The sequence below is a fragment of the Lactuca virosa genome, chromosome 5 (genome assembly GCF_052849685.1).
Source record: "Lactuca virosa cultivar CGN04683 chromosome 5, Lactuca_virosa_CGN04683_v6, whole genome shotgun sequence".
In the NCBI taxonomy this organism is placed as follows: domain Eukaryota; kingdom Viridiplantae; phylum Streptophyta; class Magnoliopsida; order Asterales; family Asteraceae; genus Lactuca; species Lactuca virosa.
The window spans coordinates 453,194,267-453,212,541 of record NC_136430.1 but is presented as its reverse complement, the minus strand read 5'-3'; the positions used below and the strand labels follow the sequence as shown (position 1 = coordinate 453,212,541).

The window sequence follows — 18,275 nt, the reverse complement described above, 5'->3', positions numbered from 1 at the left end:
ACAAGATGTGGTTAAGATACTAGGATCGTTTATCATATGATCGGTGGCTCCCGTATCGATTATCCAACTACTAGTTTTCGTGTGGTTAGGATAAGACTTACCAGAATTTGTGAAAGTATGGGCTGCCACCGAAGCACCTTCACTATTGGAAGAGGAAGGTGCAGCCGCCGCTAGTCCTTGCCCGACCTTCTTCCTTGGTTTCTTCGAAAAATCCCACCAGTCGGGATAACCGATGATCTCGTAACACCTTAATTTTGAGTGGCCTGTCTCTCCACAGTGAGTGCAAGTGAAATTGTTTCCGCCTTTTTCGTTTGGACCTTTATTCTTGAAGGGTCTGTTACGGGTTGCAGCATGGACCATGCTATCGGGTTCAACGGGTACAGCCTCCATTGCACTCCTTTGATTCTGATCCTTCTGAATATATGCATAGCAAGACTCAAGGCTAAGAGGAGGGTCCTTTCTAAGAGATTCGCTCCGAACCTGGTTAAACTCGGGATCCAAGCCGGCAAGAAAGATGTGGACCCTGAATCTTGACAGCGCCTTGTTTACCGCCACCGCTGCCTCAACATTATCAGATTCATCATTCATACGTGTGTCAATCTCTTGAAAGAGACTAACCAATTCATTGTAGTAAGTTGCTAAAGGTCTTCCGTTCTGGCGAGTGCTGAAGGATTTACGGTTTAGTTCAAAGAGTTGGGTCTCATCTGTCCCGTCATAAAAGGTTTTCGATACAGCACTCCACATTTCAGCCGCCGTTTTCAGTCGGATGAATCTTCGCATTAGGGTTGGACTCATTGAATCAATGAGCCAACTTTTCACTTTGTTGTTATCCGTGGTCCATGATTCGATAAGTTTCTCATTCGTTGTTGGTTTAACCGAGGATCCAGTGAGAAAACCGGATTTGTTACGAGCTCCTATGCGCATCTCCATTAACTGAGACCACAAAGGATAATTATTTTCGTCAAGAATGACACCAGAAGGGAACAGTGCATCTTGAATGTTTTGTACAACGACTGGTGCATTCAAACCAGATCCACCTCCAGTTTCAGATTCCACCATTGCTTCGATCTGTTACAAGACTTTCAAAGGATTTGCTCTGATACCATGAGAGCTTGAGAGAATACGTATGGAAGAAAGGGATTTCCAGATTTTCGATATATGATAAATAAACAGAGTACAAGGATTTATACAGATACAAAATAACAAACTTCTAATCTATATGCTACAAACAAGGAAATACAACCGGTTGATAATTATCTAGAAAATTAGAGCTTATCCAGCTCTCGCCAACAACTACGTCGTGGCAAATGGGTTTCAGTTGCATTTTGCAGAAAGTGATCATGATAAGATATTAGTAGTTTGTGGGAAAGAAACCGACCAAAAAAAGTGCCCGTATAGGTTGTATGCTTCTTGGATTGGAAGTGAAACAAATTTCCAAATTAAATCTTTAAATGATAATCATAGATGTTCTCAAAATTTTTGACTTTGGGGCTCTTGTTACTCTATCCTGGATTGCTAAACACTATGTGGATGAGATGATAAGAAATCCCATGATGAAAATAAAGGAATTGAAAGCTGACATTCGAACGACGTTTTCTTACATGGTAAGTACTCCATAATGTCAAAGGACACGGACTAAGGCATTACTTTTAATAGATGGGAAATTGTCAGACCATTAAGCAAGAGTTTGAGATTATGGCTATGAAATTTTGAGGTCAAATCCGGGTAGTACCATAAATATTATAGTGAAAAGTAACTCGGATAGCAATTATTTTCAAAGTATCTACATTTGCTTTGAAGCCTTAAAAGATGGTTGGAATAACGGTTGTCGTCGGGTAATTGAATTGGATGGTTGTTTCTTGATTGGACACGACAAAGGAGAGCTATTATCTGCAATCAGACGAGATGTAAACAACCAAATTTATCCAATAGCTTGGGACGTTGTAGACGTTGAAAATAACGACAATTGGAAGTGGTTTGTGTAACAGTTAGGTGCGGACATTAGTTCAAGGAAGATGTCTTACTTTGATTTTTGACCAACAATGTATTTTTTTTTTTTTACAAACTTTAAATTTTTGTCAAAAAAGTACTTCAAAGCTATAAAAAAACATTGACAACAGAAAAAAGCACAAAACAGTAAAAAGAACGGGAAAAAAAATCTTTCTAAGACAATAAAATACAAGAAAAAAACAATTTTTTTTAATATGTCCAAAACAGGAAAAAAAAAAAAAACAGAAAAGTACTTAAATATTTTTTAATATGTCCAAAAACATGGGCTTGTAGAAAGTGTGAAGGAAGTAATGTCATATGTTGTACACATACAATGGGCGCAACATATTTATGCGTATTTTAGGAAGAAAACGTCAACAGTGAGACGCATAGGAACATGTTTTGGCGATCTTGCATGTCAACCACGGAAGAAGGCTTTAAGAGTAACATGGAAGAATTGAGAAAGTTTAGCCAAGAAGCTTATGATCATTTGATAAAAAGGGATCCTAATACATGGTCTACATGTCTAGCGAATTCTTTGAAGTTTATTGTAACGTCCCAAATTTCCCCGCAAGAATATCCACAACAATTACGATTTTGCAAGATAGGGTAATTGATGCTTCAAAAAGCTCGTCATGTTGCAATAAAAACAAATAAATTAATCTTAAGGTAATCCATAAGTTTAAACTGTGGTTTGAAACGAAATGTGATGAACATTCCAAACTTGGTCTTCGCATTTCGGAATAGTTCCTCGCATTTCAGACATTCCGAAGGTGTTCCGGAACTTTTTTTTTTGTTAAGGTATACCAAATTCCGATGTATAAATAAGTAAACAACTTTTGGGTTGGTCCTAAATCTAATTTAAACATCTACAACAAGTCCTGAAACCTGTTTTTTGTGTTCCGAACTAAGTTACTAAAAACAAAATTCTTAAAATCAAACTACTGAAAGTGTAAGAGTAAATTACTTACCGGTAAAACAATCAGATGATCAAGATCGTGTTCCATATATTCTTTGGTTCTTAACTTTGAAATGTGTAATAGTGGTCGGAATGTGTCAGAATGGCTCAAAATGAGTTCGTAGTTACTTTTCTGGAATGTGTTGAAATAAAATCTGTAATCCAATATTATAACCACAGAGCGTCTAGACCAACGGTATCCAATGTTGACCTCCCTCTTTGAGGTTGAGAGTTCAAGTACCGCAGTTGACATGATTGGAATTAAGAAATAGTTTAGAAAAAGTATAGATTTGCCGTTTTAAAAAAAAAAACCTCAATATTATAAATCGAGATCCGGAACAAGACGGATTAGTCCGGAATGGTCATTCCGGAATATCTTCAATGGGCTGGGCTGGATACACCGTCCAAACTGGTCTATGGAATGACCCATTTTGGAGATGATGATTATTTTATAAAAACGATTTATAGTGGTTATTGTTTTTTAAAATAAACACAACAAAATGGTTATATTAATCAATTTCCCACATCTATATTGTTATTCAACATGATTTAGCCACGTAAAATATTATCTACTACTATATTCGGAAAATGATTCTTTTTAACTCATCTGAACATATCTTTTCTCGTGAAAATAAAATAAAGTTCAATTCAACAATTCTGGCTTAAAAATTTTAACAACCCTTTTGCGATCCCTGCACCCTGTATCATGTACCACTATAGAGAATTAGATACAAAGCATTTCACATTTTGTGTAAACCGTAAGGATGGCATTACACGTGGAGCAAAACCAGTGGTCCACTAAAGATGAGGTTCAATCCATGTAATCCATTTTATGTGGTTGCATCGCATATAATTCAATAAACCTATCAAAAATCATATATACTTTTATATAAAAACACAAACTGAAACCCTCAATTTTTGAATTGAGGTCTCCATTTCCGAACCTTGAAGTTCCTGCAAATCAAGAGAAGAAGAAGAATACGAAGATGGCATCCATTTCCGCTTCCATTTCTACCTCCTCACCTTCATTCTCTCTTCTCCAAAAACCTTCAATCACTACCCGCAGTTCCCCCATCCTCGGTACGTTCTAAATTAAGTGAGTTTTATCATCAAGCACCATCAGAATCCAATGCTAATTGTGAATTAATTGTCTTATAAGTGATAGATGGATGAATCTTATTAATGATTAACCACTCATAGTTTCTGATTCTCGTTATGTTTTAGATCTGATGCTATTCGTGTACAAGTGATTGTGAAATTGATAGACATGTAGGTATTAACATTGGAGGTGAAATACCAAGAAACTAATTAGTTGATGATCTGGAACTATCAGAAAAATTGTCATTGAGCGTAGTAGTAGCTTATAGAGTTATAGTAACATATTACTTGTTTTGTTCAAATCCGATTAATTTGACACCTAATAATCTAAAAATCCTTGAAAAGATTCGAGTTTTCTCGAACACTAAAAAAATGCTTATTGAGATAAGAAAATAGAAAATAGAGTAAACTACACAAGTTGTCCTTGTAGTTTAGGGTAAATTGCAAGTTTAGTACCTGACTAATAAAAGTTGTTAATATCGATTAGGGTTGCCATCAATGAGCAAGATGGGAAAAGTGAGGTGCTCCATGGAAGGAAAGGCAACTGTCGCATCCAATGATGTTCCACACAAATTGAGTATGGGTGCATCATCATTGATGGTTGCAGCAGTAGCTGCAACCATGTCGAGCCCAGCTGCCATGGCGCTAGTGGACGAGAGAATGAGCACAGAAGGAACTGGACTACCCTTTGGTCTAAGCAACAACCTTCTCGGGTGGATCCTTTTTGGTGTCTTTGGTTTGATTTGGACACTTTACTTTGTGTACACCGGTAGCCTTGACGAGGATGAGGAGTCTGGTTTATCCCTTTAAACTTTCTTCCCTAAATTGACAATGTGCGTATTGTGATGGACTTATGTGTAATATTATTCATGTATCCTCTCTGTACACTTTGATTGTGGAGTATTTGTGTTTATGAAAATTGCACTTTTGTCCTTGTAGATTTGAACCTTGACATATTTCTTGTAAAGTTTAATTTCGTTTTCTTTATGCAGATATTCTGGAAGAAAATATTTTATTTCAGACATTTTGTTAAATATTTCATTTAATCATAAGATAACCATGCTTTAAAATCCAGACCGTAAATTGTTTCAAAAAGGTTAGCGGTGTTTTTTTAAGAAAAAATTTCCCTAATAAATGAAAATAATTTTGCCACATGCCACTTTCTTATTAACTTGGACACATGTTATTTTTTGGTATTTTTGATTAAATATTTTTTCCATTTGTCATTTTCTTATTTTTTTTATCTTTTTTTAATTAACACATTATATTTACACCTCAATTAATAATTGCCTTAATTGAAAATAACAAATAAATTACAATATTAGTACTCATATAGTATTTAATATGTTTCCTTTTAAATTCAAATTTTAAATTTTAAATTTCAAATCTAAAATTTCAAATTTAAATAAATTTTTGTTTAAACTTTCATATTTAATTTTTTGTTTTATCAAACACGTATAACATACGAGTCTCACACCTAGTATTTTATATAGTGTATTGTAATTATGTCATTACTTAGTTGAATAATGCTCACGAATGAGTCAGCGAATTTGGAGTATTCTCTAATTAGCGGAAAATATTAGCTAGTATTTTTATAATGAAATGTATTTGTGTGAGAAATAACAATGTTGGAACCCTAACCCACCACTATAAAGTTGTCTTCATGAAAATTTAATAACATATGTATGTTAGCTTAGTTGTTTAATCTGTTAACTTTCTATTGTGTAAGTTTGACTTTCTTCCCCAAGTGTTTTCTTGCACAATTCTTTTATAATGGTTTAATAATAAAAATATGGTTTAGTGGAGTCATGTGTTTCCTGTAAAGAGCATCACCTTTCCCAAATGGATCTAAGTTTAATTTGCATAATAAATAAATAAATACAACCTCTATGAATATTAATAAACGAACGAGGTATTGTATCAAATATAGTAAAATCTTTTGTGAGTAGACCTATTCACCAATTTAGCGAACCCATTTATTTGATGGTATATATTTATATTTGAAAAACATGGTATTTGGAAAAATAAATAATCTCAAATATTGTCATTTATAGTGAATAACTATTGTTCTATTTAGCAATTTAAAGTATTGTTTTGATATTAATACTTTTATTACTCAATATAATAAATATTTTTAAAATTAACAAAAAATAAAATGGCATTCTACTCGATACAATCACCAGCCTTCTTTTGACTCTTTCTCTTACACAATTCAAAAGGTAGATCAGTCAACTTGGTCACAAGTTCTTGTACCATTTTAGTAATACATGAATGTGAAACTCAATACTTTCTAGATAGTAACCCAACACATATTTATATAGAGACATGGAACTATATACAATGATAGCAAAACCTAAAAATGATTATAATGTTTATTTTGGGGGGAAATCTTCAACTTTTGATACTTTATTAAAATTTTCAAACAACCTTTATAACATACAAAAACCGAAAACATGACGATTACACATACCATCCACATCATCATTGTAGTCAGCATTTATTATATGACTTGACAAACTTTTTAAGACTAGTTTAGACGATGAAAATGAAAAGGACATTCATGTCTTTTACACATACAAGAAATCACGAGTGATTATTTGTCACACCTTTTTCCAATTTCTCGAATTTATGAAGCAAATGATGGTTGATGTAGTTGCATAAAGAGACTTGTCTACCTGCTTGTGAAACAATGGGTTCAACCACTGTTATATGCATCGTTAAAACAGTATATGTCGTGGACATGGAGAAACTGAAACGAAGTTGCACTGTTCTTCATCTTGAGACTGTACAACTTCGTTTCAGAACCTCCATGTCCACCACATAACTATTTTATCGGTGCATATAACAGCGGTTGAACCCATGGTCCCACAAGCAGGTAGACAATTCCCTTATCACAATTCACTCATCATCTCCTTCATAAAACAAGTGCCCCACCACCATCAAAATTGTGAAGGATCCCCCGGAATTTGCCTTTAATCAAATCGGTCACCATGAATAAAGCCGATACTACCATCTCATAACTGAAAACTATACTAAGCTTTTTGGGAATGTGGGTAATTGGTTTGCAGAATGTTTTGGTGGGAAATGGAATTCGTAAATGAGTAGGAATCTTTTAGGAATTGAATCTTGTCACGTGATTGAATAGAATTCAATTCATTCCCTATGTGTATGTTTCTGTTTGGTTTGTAAATCTGTCAATTTCATGCACTTTTAACAACCAAACGTGGGAATTAATGGAATTGAACAAATCCCGCAGAATCTAACGAACCAAACACACCCAAAATGTTGTTGCGCTTATGTTATCTAGCAATATGTAGCTCTAATGTCACATTGTGACTGGTTTTTTTGGGAAGTTTTCTTTACAGATTTAGAAAACCAGAAGAGAGAGAGATATGCTAAAAGAAGGCCGAGTTTAGAGAGATTTTTTTTTAGAGAGATGAAATGAAAGTTTATACTCGAAATGAATCCTCTTTACATCCTTTTATAGCTCTCAATAAGTCTTAATGAAGTTGCCTAGAAGTTGCTCCCAGATTAGTATATAACTCTAGTCTATACATCTCTGTTAAATACTTTATTTTATGAGTTGATTACCACTCGAATGAATGATTTAGGAAACAGGCAGGAACTTACTCTCATCATATCATATTTTTGTACACAAAATAGCATATAATGACACTACTTATTGACCCCAAATACAAAAAGTCAATGGCCCGAAAAGTCATTAATTCAACTTGAATTCATCTCCATGTTAGAAGACCTCCAAAACCATAATAATTGGGATAATAGTTGTTATAACAAAATCCAATCAAAAGGCTTACAATAATCGAAGCCGTTAGAATAAGAAAAAGTCAAATCGTATAAACGAAATCGAATTAAAACCATTGAATTCAACATCTACGATTTTATTGGACGAATCGTGCTGTTAGTTATTAGGCAATGAATTTCATGCATGTAAATTAAAGAAGCGACCTTGTGGTTTACATGATATTGATGTGGAGGAATTAGGGTTGAGGCAGGATCGACGAAAGAGGGATCTGAGATTGTTTTTATTGAGGGCTTTCCACGTGTGACCTTTCCCAAATCGCTATAATCATCAACGGCGGCTCCTCTTTCATTAATTTACCACATTGGAGTTTCTTTGAGTTTTTGACAAAATAGGTGTTTTTGAAAAAAAATATTTATCAAATAGGAGTGATTTCAAACATAAGTGTATTTTCAAATATATTTACTAATACATATTTATTAATATTTTAGATAAAAAGTTTCTGATTTTATAATATAACTTTTAACCTTTTTTTTAACTCTTTGTTATTAATTTTTGTCAAAAAAAATTACATACATCTTATATCTCTCATCATCACATCATTTTATCATCCAATGCAATATTTAAGTTTTTTTCTAATAAAAGCAATCACAAACTGCAATAAACGGTTGAAAACATGGAAACAACAGTTTTCCAACATCTATCCTAAGAATTCCATAAAGAACTTGAAATTCTCATAAACTAATCCACCAACTTTACAGAAAAGTAAGAACATATTCATCTTCTGCTTCTCAAACAGAGCAAATGGAGAATGTAAGTAGATTCACATCAAGTTCTTCATGTTTTCTGGGTTCAAAAGCTGCAGTTGAAATATTAGAACATCAGAGGCTATTTCCATTCAAAATAACATGCTTCGTTCTAGGATTTTGATTTTTATGCTGCAGTGTTGTGATCAAAACATAAAACTGAACAAAGACATTTGTAACAAACGAAATTTCATCATTTGTTGATGAACAAACACGTTACTATAATTGCAATTTATGGTTGATGAGATGAAGTTGTTTAAAATGCATAAAGTTGCTTCCAAAATCTGAATGTTGAAGCAAATAACAGTTGGTTGCAGTCGAAAATCAAAGTAGGAATCAGACTTACAATAGGAATCAGACTTACATGAATGTAGTGCTTGTCGGGTGTCTGCTGTGATGGAGGCGGACTGGCTGGCGTCTTCTGTAGCCGGAATCGGACTCACCGGCGTCGCCTGTGGCCGACATCGAAAAACAGTTACAAGAAATTAGGGCTCGCTGGCGTCTGCAATGGTGGAGGTAGACTCGTCGGCGTCTTCTGTGGTGGAGGCGGACTCGCCAGCATCTGTTGTGGCTGAAACCAGACTCGCCACAGTCGGTTATGGCTGGAGTCGAAGAAGGTGATTGGGGTGTCGGGGGAGCCTTGGTGTGGCCGTTCCATTCCGTTTGCTTTGTTAGTCGGTAACTTTAACCCTAAAAGGTAAATATGTTTAAAACTACACTTGTTTGGTAATTATGTTTTTAAAAAACACCACATTGGTAAAAAAACTCGAGTTTCTTTCGACATCAATATATTTAGAGTAAATTATAAAAATGGTCCCTTTTGTTTGGTCAAATTCAAAGTTTTAGTCCCTAGTCAAAAATTGATATGTGGAGGTTTGGAGAAATTACACAATATAAAAAGATTATTTTACATTCCTTTCTTATATATTTGAGAAAATGTCATTGTAACACAATAAACTTATGTCTATGATTCGATTGAGACACTAACTTTTTTTTAGGTAATAGGTCATTAAATTTATAACTTACATGTCCATTAAATCATTTTCATTAGTTTTTAATAGATCACATGTTAACCAGTTATTCTTAATTACACGAATAGTCCTTATGACTTATTTTTTGTGTGCAATAAGTCACTTTCGTCCATATCTCCTCTCAATCTTCTGCCACCAGTGGCGCCACCTCATCTACACACCTTACTTTCCTCCCTTTTAACTCTTTTCGCCATCGTTGCCAATAACAAAGACCGAAGCCTCTCGGATTCCACCGCTTCTCTACTAAAATCTTACATCTTTAAGCCCCACCACCTCCCCCCACCGCACTCCTCCCTCTGTTACCCACATCCCACGTCTCCCTCATCCTCCCCACGTACTAGCCGGGAGAAAGTTATGGCTTGAAACATCCCAAAAGTACAGACCAAAAATTTCGTTTTTAATTATTAATAAAACCATAGTTGTGCAAAACACATGGCATATTATCTCAAACATCATATCAATGTATATCAAAATATCAGAGTATAAACATCCCAGGCTGAACAAATGGTGTGTGCACTGCAATCATCCCGAGCCCTTCCCCTTGCTACCAGAAGTACCTGAAACCAAAACTGAAAACTGTAAGCACGAAGCTTAGTGAGTCTCCCCAAACTACCACATACCATACACATAACATGCAACTAGGAGATTCGGGCCCCGCCCACTCTCATGGAGATTCGGACCCCGCCTACACTCCACTGTCTACGAGATTCGGGCCCCGCCCACACTCCGTTGTCTACGAGATTCGGGTCTCGCCCACACTCCGTTATCTAACATGCATACAAGTATCACACAGACAACATGTATATCTATTCCTATCAAGCAGTCACATAACTATACTCAAATAATACTACGAGATTCGGGCCCCGTCCACTCTCGGCTACTATGAGATTCGGGCCCTGCCCACACTCAACTACTATCATATCACATATACAGGCCGACCTTGGTGCCGTAGACTCGTTCCTACTGAAGGAAACTCACCTCGCAAGGCTGACTACGGAAATCTCGAGTGAGGAATCTCTGATGGCTGCTCCCACGACTCCCCAACTATCATTATCACAATAACACTTAGTCAAAACCTTATAAAAATGAATAATTTGTAAATAAATGCGTACCAGAAACCGGGCGTTACATGGCTGGTGGCTGCAATGAGTACTAGCTGGTCGAATACGGTTAAAGCTTGTATCATGAGGTTGCAGGAAATGAAAGATGGATGGTGGTGAAGGAAACGGGGTGGTCGGTCGATCGTTAGAGGTGGTAAAGTTATCCATATAGAGGAGACATAATCAAAGGTGAAGAAAGCGCCATAATCTTAGAGACTTCGACATTGTTATTGACGACAATGGCGTAAAGAGTTAAAAGGGGAGGGAAGTAAGGTGTGTAGATGAGGCGGCGCCACTGGTGGTATACGATGAAGAGTAGATACGAATGAAAGTGACTTATTACGCAAAAAAGTCACAGGGACCATTCGTGTAATTTAGAATAACTGGTTAGCAGAGGATCTGTTAAAAACTAACGGAGTGACTTAATAGACAGGTAAGTTGTAAGTTTAATGACCTATTTGTTTTGGTCAAAAATCAATCAAATGAATATCAACCAAGGTGAATGAGAGGTTGTAATGTTATGGTTGAAATGATTATCGAATTGAGAACAAAATTGCACAGATGATTTACAAGGAAAGCCCTTGATCCTTGCTAGGATCTCCAACATAAAACATTGGGAGGTGATAATGATCACTTGCCTTGTTTTATTATATTGATTGAAATGTGAGTTACAGAAATGAAAGTATGTAAACGAGTACAAGTATTACAGTGAGTCTAGTTGTGTGTAGTGTGCGTAGTACATGCGTATTTATAGTCTAGTCTAAGTAACTAAAAGTCCTATATTACCAGGATCTTCTTGAATAAGTATAGCACGCTGGTTTAACTTGGTATTTCTGGGTCTTAAGCCTGGTTGAAATGTTTCTTTGTTGAGAATGAGTCTTATGTTGACTATTTCTGCACATGTGAGAAATAAGCAAGATATATAGCCGTTAAATTATATTAAGAAATAATAATAATAATAATAGTCAGGATCCTGGCATATGTTTAGGGATCCTTAGATATCTTTGAGATCCGGGATCCTGAATAGGATTGAGGATCTTGGCCCTAGCAATTGCCCCCAAATTATACTTACACAGTATTTAAGTTAATTTCGATTATTTAAAAGTATAATTTTATTTAAACGGAGATAAGGTTTTTGAAAATCAAACCCTAACAGAATTTTATCTGTTTGATGCTCATGATGACACGGTCAAATCAATCCTCTTTCTTCTGTTACCAATATAAATAGGGGTAAATAGTGAGAGATTTCTTCTTTAATTGCTCATGTTTCCTTCCGATCATCACGCGTTATCTCCAAATGTATCCTTCTTCTTCATTATCTTTAGTTTTTGCAATCTTTCGACCATGGGAAAAAAGCTCGCTCACTCTCGTGCAAGTATCACCGCCCCTTCTGATGGTGACTTCACAAATCAAAAACTCCTCACTTATAGTGAGGCTTGCTCTTTTGATGATGAGGATAGCAGGTCCCTGAAAGCCAATTGGGATTTTCCCACAGATACATGATGGGGTTGGATACAAAATATAAGTTTTTTTTTTCACAAAAACCGCAACGGAAGACTTTAAAAAATAACAAGTTTATTTTTAGTTCATAACAAAACCAAACCATCAAGGATCCATTTATAGAGGTTAGAATGAAATAAAAACAACCAAAGAGTTTTTAGAATGATAGCCTTTGAATCCTTTGAACCCACTTGGTTTTACGGTGTTGATGAAGATAGCAAAAACCAAAGAATATGATTTCTCCATGTGTATCCACCAGCAAGAGTAAGACACCTGGAATGCTAGTTCTTTCTTGTATTCTTGAGTGTGTCAAGACTTTAAATGATTAAATCAAATAAGCACTAAAGGAGACAACTCAAGAAGGCTTCTAAACCACCAAACTAACTTCAAAAGAGAGGGAGGAGGAGGGATAGAGAACTTTCGGCCATGAGGTTCTTTTTTAGAGAAATTGTGAAAGACTAAAACAACTTGCTTCAAACTCATGCATAAGGCTTCCTTTTATATTCTCATGTAAGACATGCCTTTACATTAAAATAATATAAAACAACTCTATCCTTTTAAGAAGCACGGGGGACAATGTATGGAGGTTTGACAAGCAACCTCCATGCCTTAAAAAATTCAGCCATACCTTGATAAAGAGAATGATTCTTTTATTTTTTATAAACTTAAAGTTTATAAAATATAAACTCAAAGTTTATAAAATATAAACTTTGTCTTTAGGTAAAAGAAAAAAAGATCCAACTAGTCCAAAAGGTTGTACATGACTTATTAATTCATACCATATGAAATAATAACTATTTATGCTTTCTTGTAATTATTAATTTCACAAAACAATAATTATTCTCTAATTAAATACAAGAATTGATATTATTTATTAATAATAAATATACAAAATGTGCGAACTTGATAAAGGTTTGACCCTATAGGATCATACATTATTAGCAATGTCACTCAATAATGATTCTTGGGCATATAGATTCAATAATCTCCCACTTGCACAAGATTCATTACAGACTGACATAGACAGTAGTTGACGTCTAGCAACGGGCTACTGCCCCTAACAATATATGAAGGGTGTCATCTCATCAACATCCAATTCCAGGAGCTCTAAGCTACAACTATAACTAAAGGTGTGATATCAATTATTCATTTGTCTCAGACATTATGTCGAACATGAAATATGGATCGCCATCAATCTCATTTAGTGTTCAACTTTTAGTAAGGCCTTAGATGTCTAACTCTCAATGAATAAGAGGGACAAATCCCATCTCGACTACGTATGCCCATCAATGTAGTTCATGTCATACCCAACAATGGCCCTTATGGATGCATTTTACGGAACAACGTTAAACCATGTCAAAGCACAACAATTCCTACATTCAAGTCCTAAATATGTATCTTAGGTCTAATAATACAAAGATATAACCTTGATCAAAACATCACTCTTGAATACGATCCATAAATTGATTTTGATGCGGGTAGAATCCAATACTTATTCTCCTAATCAAGTACCTATGAAGTTGGTAGCAGCTCTTGCTATTATCATCTCCATGAGAATCCACCAATACACTCATATTAGTCTTACCTCATAGATACTCCCACAACTATGAACGACTATGGATATTTAGAATAACCTAGTTATTCAAGGATTTAAACATGCTAATATAGAACACAACAATCATTCAATGAAAGACTCATATCCAATATATCAACTCATTACAGTATATGTTGCTTTTATTGTTCCAATATCCAAATACTAAATTTCAATCAAATACATCTACTTATATCAACATGGCCCTATAGCAGTAGCTTGACTTTCATGCTTTAGCTAATGAAGGAGCTTTGTTAAGTAGATCTGACAAATTTGATTTGTATAAACTTTGTGAACACAAATATATATATATATATATATATATATATATATATATATATATATAACTCATATATAAAGAAAACTATCGAGAATGTATTAGATGGTTAAATTTGACTTAGATACCAATACTTGCGTAATGGGGTTACTCCTAGTCATAATGAATTATACATTAAGCATCTTTGTATGTGGTTCTCTAAACCACAATGTACTCTAACTCTGATGTGTATTTGTAATAAAATTCTACATGAAAACTGTTTTGGTCAAAAATTACACAAGTATTAATCAACCAAATTGAATGAGAGGTTGTGATGTTCGAATTGTGCAATAGAAAATGATAAAGAGAATGAGACAATGGTTTACAAGGAAATCCATTGATCCTTGTTAGGATCTCCGGCACAAAACCTTGGGAAGTGACAATGATCACCTGCCTTGATGATTTTATTAATGCAAAACGATGATTACAGAGAGTATTCTTGTGACATTCCCATTTTCACGGCCAGAAAAGACCGATTTTGTTTATGCTTTATAAAAATCAGAGTACCTCTTTTAATAAAAATATTGCGGAATTTGTTCCCAGTAAAACATGATAAATACGTTATCAAAGCATTTCCGAAGAAAAGTATTTTTATTCATTTTAAAACATTTGGGATGTCATCGTCAATACATAAACATAAGCATAAACAGAACTTACATTCATTATCACTAGTGATTTATATCTCCTTAATCTCTCAGTGTAATGTGACTTCATATCAACACCTGTGATATAAATAAACTGAGTGGGTCAGGTTGGGAAACTTGGTGAGTACATGGGGTTTTCAACCCATAATAAATAAGTTTATTAACTTTATCAAACCAAACAAACCCGATTACCCGTTCCCGTTATCCTCACTTTACGGCCCTAAAACATCTAACACAAGGGACCTAGTCTAAGGACTTTCATCGGGGTGACAACACATGCTTCGGAGGTTCCTCAGTAATTCATGTCAAATAAGGTAACCATGTGGTGGATGGAGTACTGCTGGTGAGCACACAGTTCAAATAAACACCTACAGGTTGCGAACCTGCTAGCGTTCCACTGGACTGTCTAGAATAGTCCGTGGTCGTCATCTATACTCCGCTAGACGACTGGATCATCAATAACATCTATATCGAGGCCTCTCATTATTTTATTTGTCACACAGCAACTATTCATCTACCCATGTTTTACCCAACACATTTTGTAGATATAAAATACATATACAGTTTAAATCATTTAAAACATGTATAAAATCGTTCATCCAGCATAGATAGCAAGTATACAGATAATATGCACACACAGCACGTAATTTATATAAAATACTTCATATCTATGTGTAAGCTGAAAGGGACCATGCACTCACTTGAAAAGGTGGTGATTCCGAACTCAGACAGCACTTCGCTTCTTAAAAAAGAATTTCCTTCGACGAAACCTAGTATTATTACCACTAGAGTTTAGTCTATTATTCGCCGAGATTAATTAATAGTCTATCTATTATTACTATTATATAAGCGTTAAACAATACTTATATAACCCATAATAATAGCCCAAGTACTTATTATAAGTTCATAATAACGTTACTATAATTAAATAAAAGTTATATTAAAAATAGCGTAGGCGTAGCTCACTTACAGCGGGTTTTATAGAAAACTGGGATTTGCTTGGAGCAGCGTTCCCGAGCCGAAAAGCTCTTCTTCTCGGAGCCGTCGAGCACTCCGGGGCTTCCGCCTCGTGCTAGGGAGGTTCCCTAGGCTTTTCGGGGGGTTTCGGGGCTAGAGAGAGGTTCTAGAGAGAGAGAGAGAGTAAAGAGAAGAAAGAATGAGAAAGGTGTGAAGAAAATGAGGGTGGGAGAGGTTCTATTTATAGGGTGAAAAATGGCTGAACTTGGTGCCACATGTCACGATCTAGTGGCAAGACTTGGGGAGAAAGCAATGGCCAAGATTGTGCCACATCACCCATTTTCGCACAGCACACTTCCGACTTCTAAAATCCGTAACTTTCACATACGACCTCCGTTTTTTACGTTCTTTATATCCATGCGTAGGTAAAAATAAGATCTACAACTTTTATTTTTGACTCCGTCAGCTAATTCTTGACCGATCTTAAATTTAGCAGTACGAGGAGATTATACTGTTAAATGTCCGCGTAAAATTCATAACTTCTACATACGGACTTTGTTTTCGTCTGTCTTTTTACCGTTGAGTTCCTATTAATGAGATCTTCAATTATCATTTAGGTCGCGTAGACCAAAAACCGCTCGATCTAAAATTCGAGTTTCGGGTTGTGCACTGTTAAGCCAAATCTTAGAAAATTCATAACTTCCTCATACGAAGTCAGATTTGGGCGTTCGTTTTTTGTATGTTCTCGGTTTAACGTATACTACAACTTTTTTTAAGATTTATAAGGCTAAAAAGTCCTCCATCGTAAATTCACTATTTACGTCTCCCGGTGTCGTGCCGGTTTTGCCGTAAAACTTCGACGGACCATAACTTCTTCGTTATAACTCGGATTTCAACGTTCTTTATATGTACAGAACCCTTGAGACGTATTCTACAACTTGGTTAAGATTATTTATTCTAAATAATCTTTTGTAAAAAAATCGTTTTCGACCCCTATTATCTCTAAATTGACTAGCCTAGATCTACGGGCGTTACAATTCTCATAAGAACAAGTGAATAATTTCGTAGATTAAGCTTCTAGCCTAAAAACGGTGTGTTGTGTGCGAGATACAAGTGTCAATTTATAGTCTAAACTAGCCAACAAGATGTCCAATATTTTCGGGATCCTCTATGACCAGCTTCACGAACGTTATTTCACCAAATATTTCGGGTCTTTAGCATAGTTGAAATGATTCTTCGTTGAGAATTGGTCTTCCCTTGAAAACTTCTGCATTTATATTAATTATGAACAAAATATAACCGTTATAAATGTTAGTAAAAATAATAGCGGTGATAGTCAGGATCCTGAGGTAGCTGGGATCCTGGCCCTAACAATTGCCCCCAAGTTATTCCTGAAAATGTAAGAGTTAATTTCGAAAATGTTGAAGGAATAACTTAAATTAGTTTTAAAAAAAGGAATTTAAAATTATTCCTTAATGGATAGGTTTTATCTTTATCGAGATAATCGAGAAGCAGTCAAATCCTCAATGTTATCTTTTCCTGGCTATAAATGTGGACTTTTGGTAACTTCCTCTCCACTTTCTTCAGTCGTCATCATCTTACTGTGAAGGTAAATTTTCTTACTACAAGTTTCCTTTCGTCCCTTCAATTCCTCTCGTCATGACCAAGAAAGATATTATTTCTCGAGGTAGTGTTGTTACCTCTCCCGATAATGATTTCAGTGATCAAGAAATTTTAACCTATGATGAGGTTTTCTCCTTTGACGATGAGGATATAGAACCATTGAAAACTATTGGGGCTTTTTCTTCCGACGTAGTTTTTCGTCCTTTCGAAGCTACCGTCCAACCTGATTTTGTGTCTCCGACGTGGGTCTAATTTCTTGAATATCTGTTTACTCTAGGGTTAACCTATCCTTTTACTGGCATCGTTTGCGATTTCTTTCTGACTACCCAGATTTCTTATATCCAAACTATGCCTGTGGTCTGGAGGATCCTATTTTGGATCGACTGCTTAAATCAGTCCAAAAATATGGACATTGGATCATCTGAGTTGGCTCTCATTTATGATCTTTCTACTTTTGGTTCTTCTCGTTTCCTGCTAAGAGTCAAGACAAACAAACCCCACCTCATTTTGAAATCTAAACAAAATGACGGTGCTTGGAAGGAAAAATACTTCTTTGTGAGATGTGACTCGATTCCCGAAGGGGATTCCCTGCCAAAAACATGGATTAAAAAGGATAGGATTTAATTTAGACTTTTAAGGATCTTGAAATTTACTTCCCTTATTTTGTTTGTTTTGATGCAACGTTCAAATTTGAGGAGCTCGCTCCTGCTGCTGACGATTCTGAGGACAAGATTTCCAAGTTTCTTGCGCTTCCTGCACTCGAGAGGTCGTTCAAGCTCGAACATTCCAGTCTCCAAGAGGGTTCCTCCACCACTGCCTCTATGGCTACTGGTAACATTATTTTTCTCGGATGTGTCTTTTAGAGGATCCTGATTTGATAGGGATCTCTGGCAGGTTCT

At 35.5% G+C, this 18,275-nt stretch overlaps 1 protein-coding gene across 1 annotated transcript; it reads left to right on the top strand.

Moving 5' to 3' along the window:
* The first annotated feature begins 3,819 nt into the window (after positions 1-3,819).
* LOC145114458 (photosystem II reaction center W protein, chloroplastic-like) lies at positions 3,820-4,983 on the top strand. Its single transcript, XM_079050471.1, has 2 exons — positions 3,820-4,027; positions 4,533-4,983. Exons 1-2 carry the CDS (start codon positions 3,934-3,936, stop codon positions 4,853-4,855), a joined length of 417 nt encoding a protein of 138 aa, XP_078906597.1. The 5' UTR covers positions 3,820-3,933; the 3' UTR covers positions 4,856-4,983.
* The last annotated feature ends 13,292 nt before the right edge of the window (positions 4,984-18,275 follow it).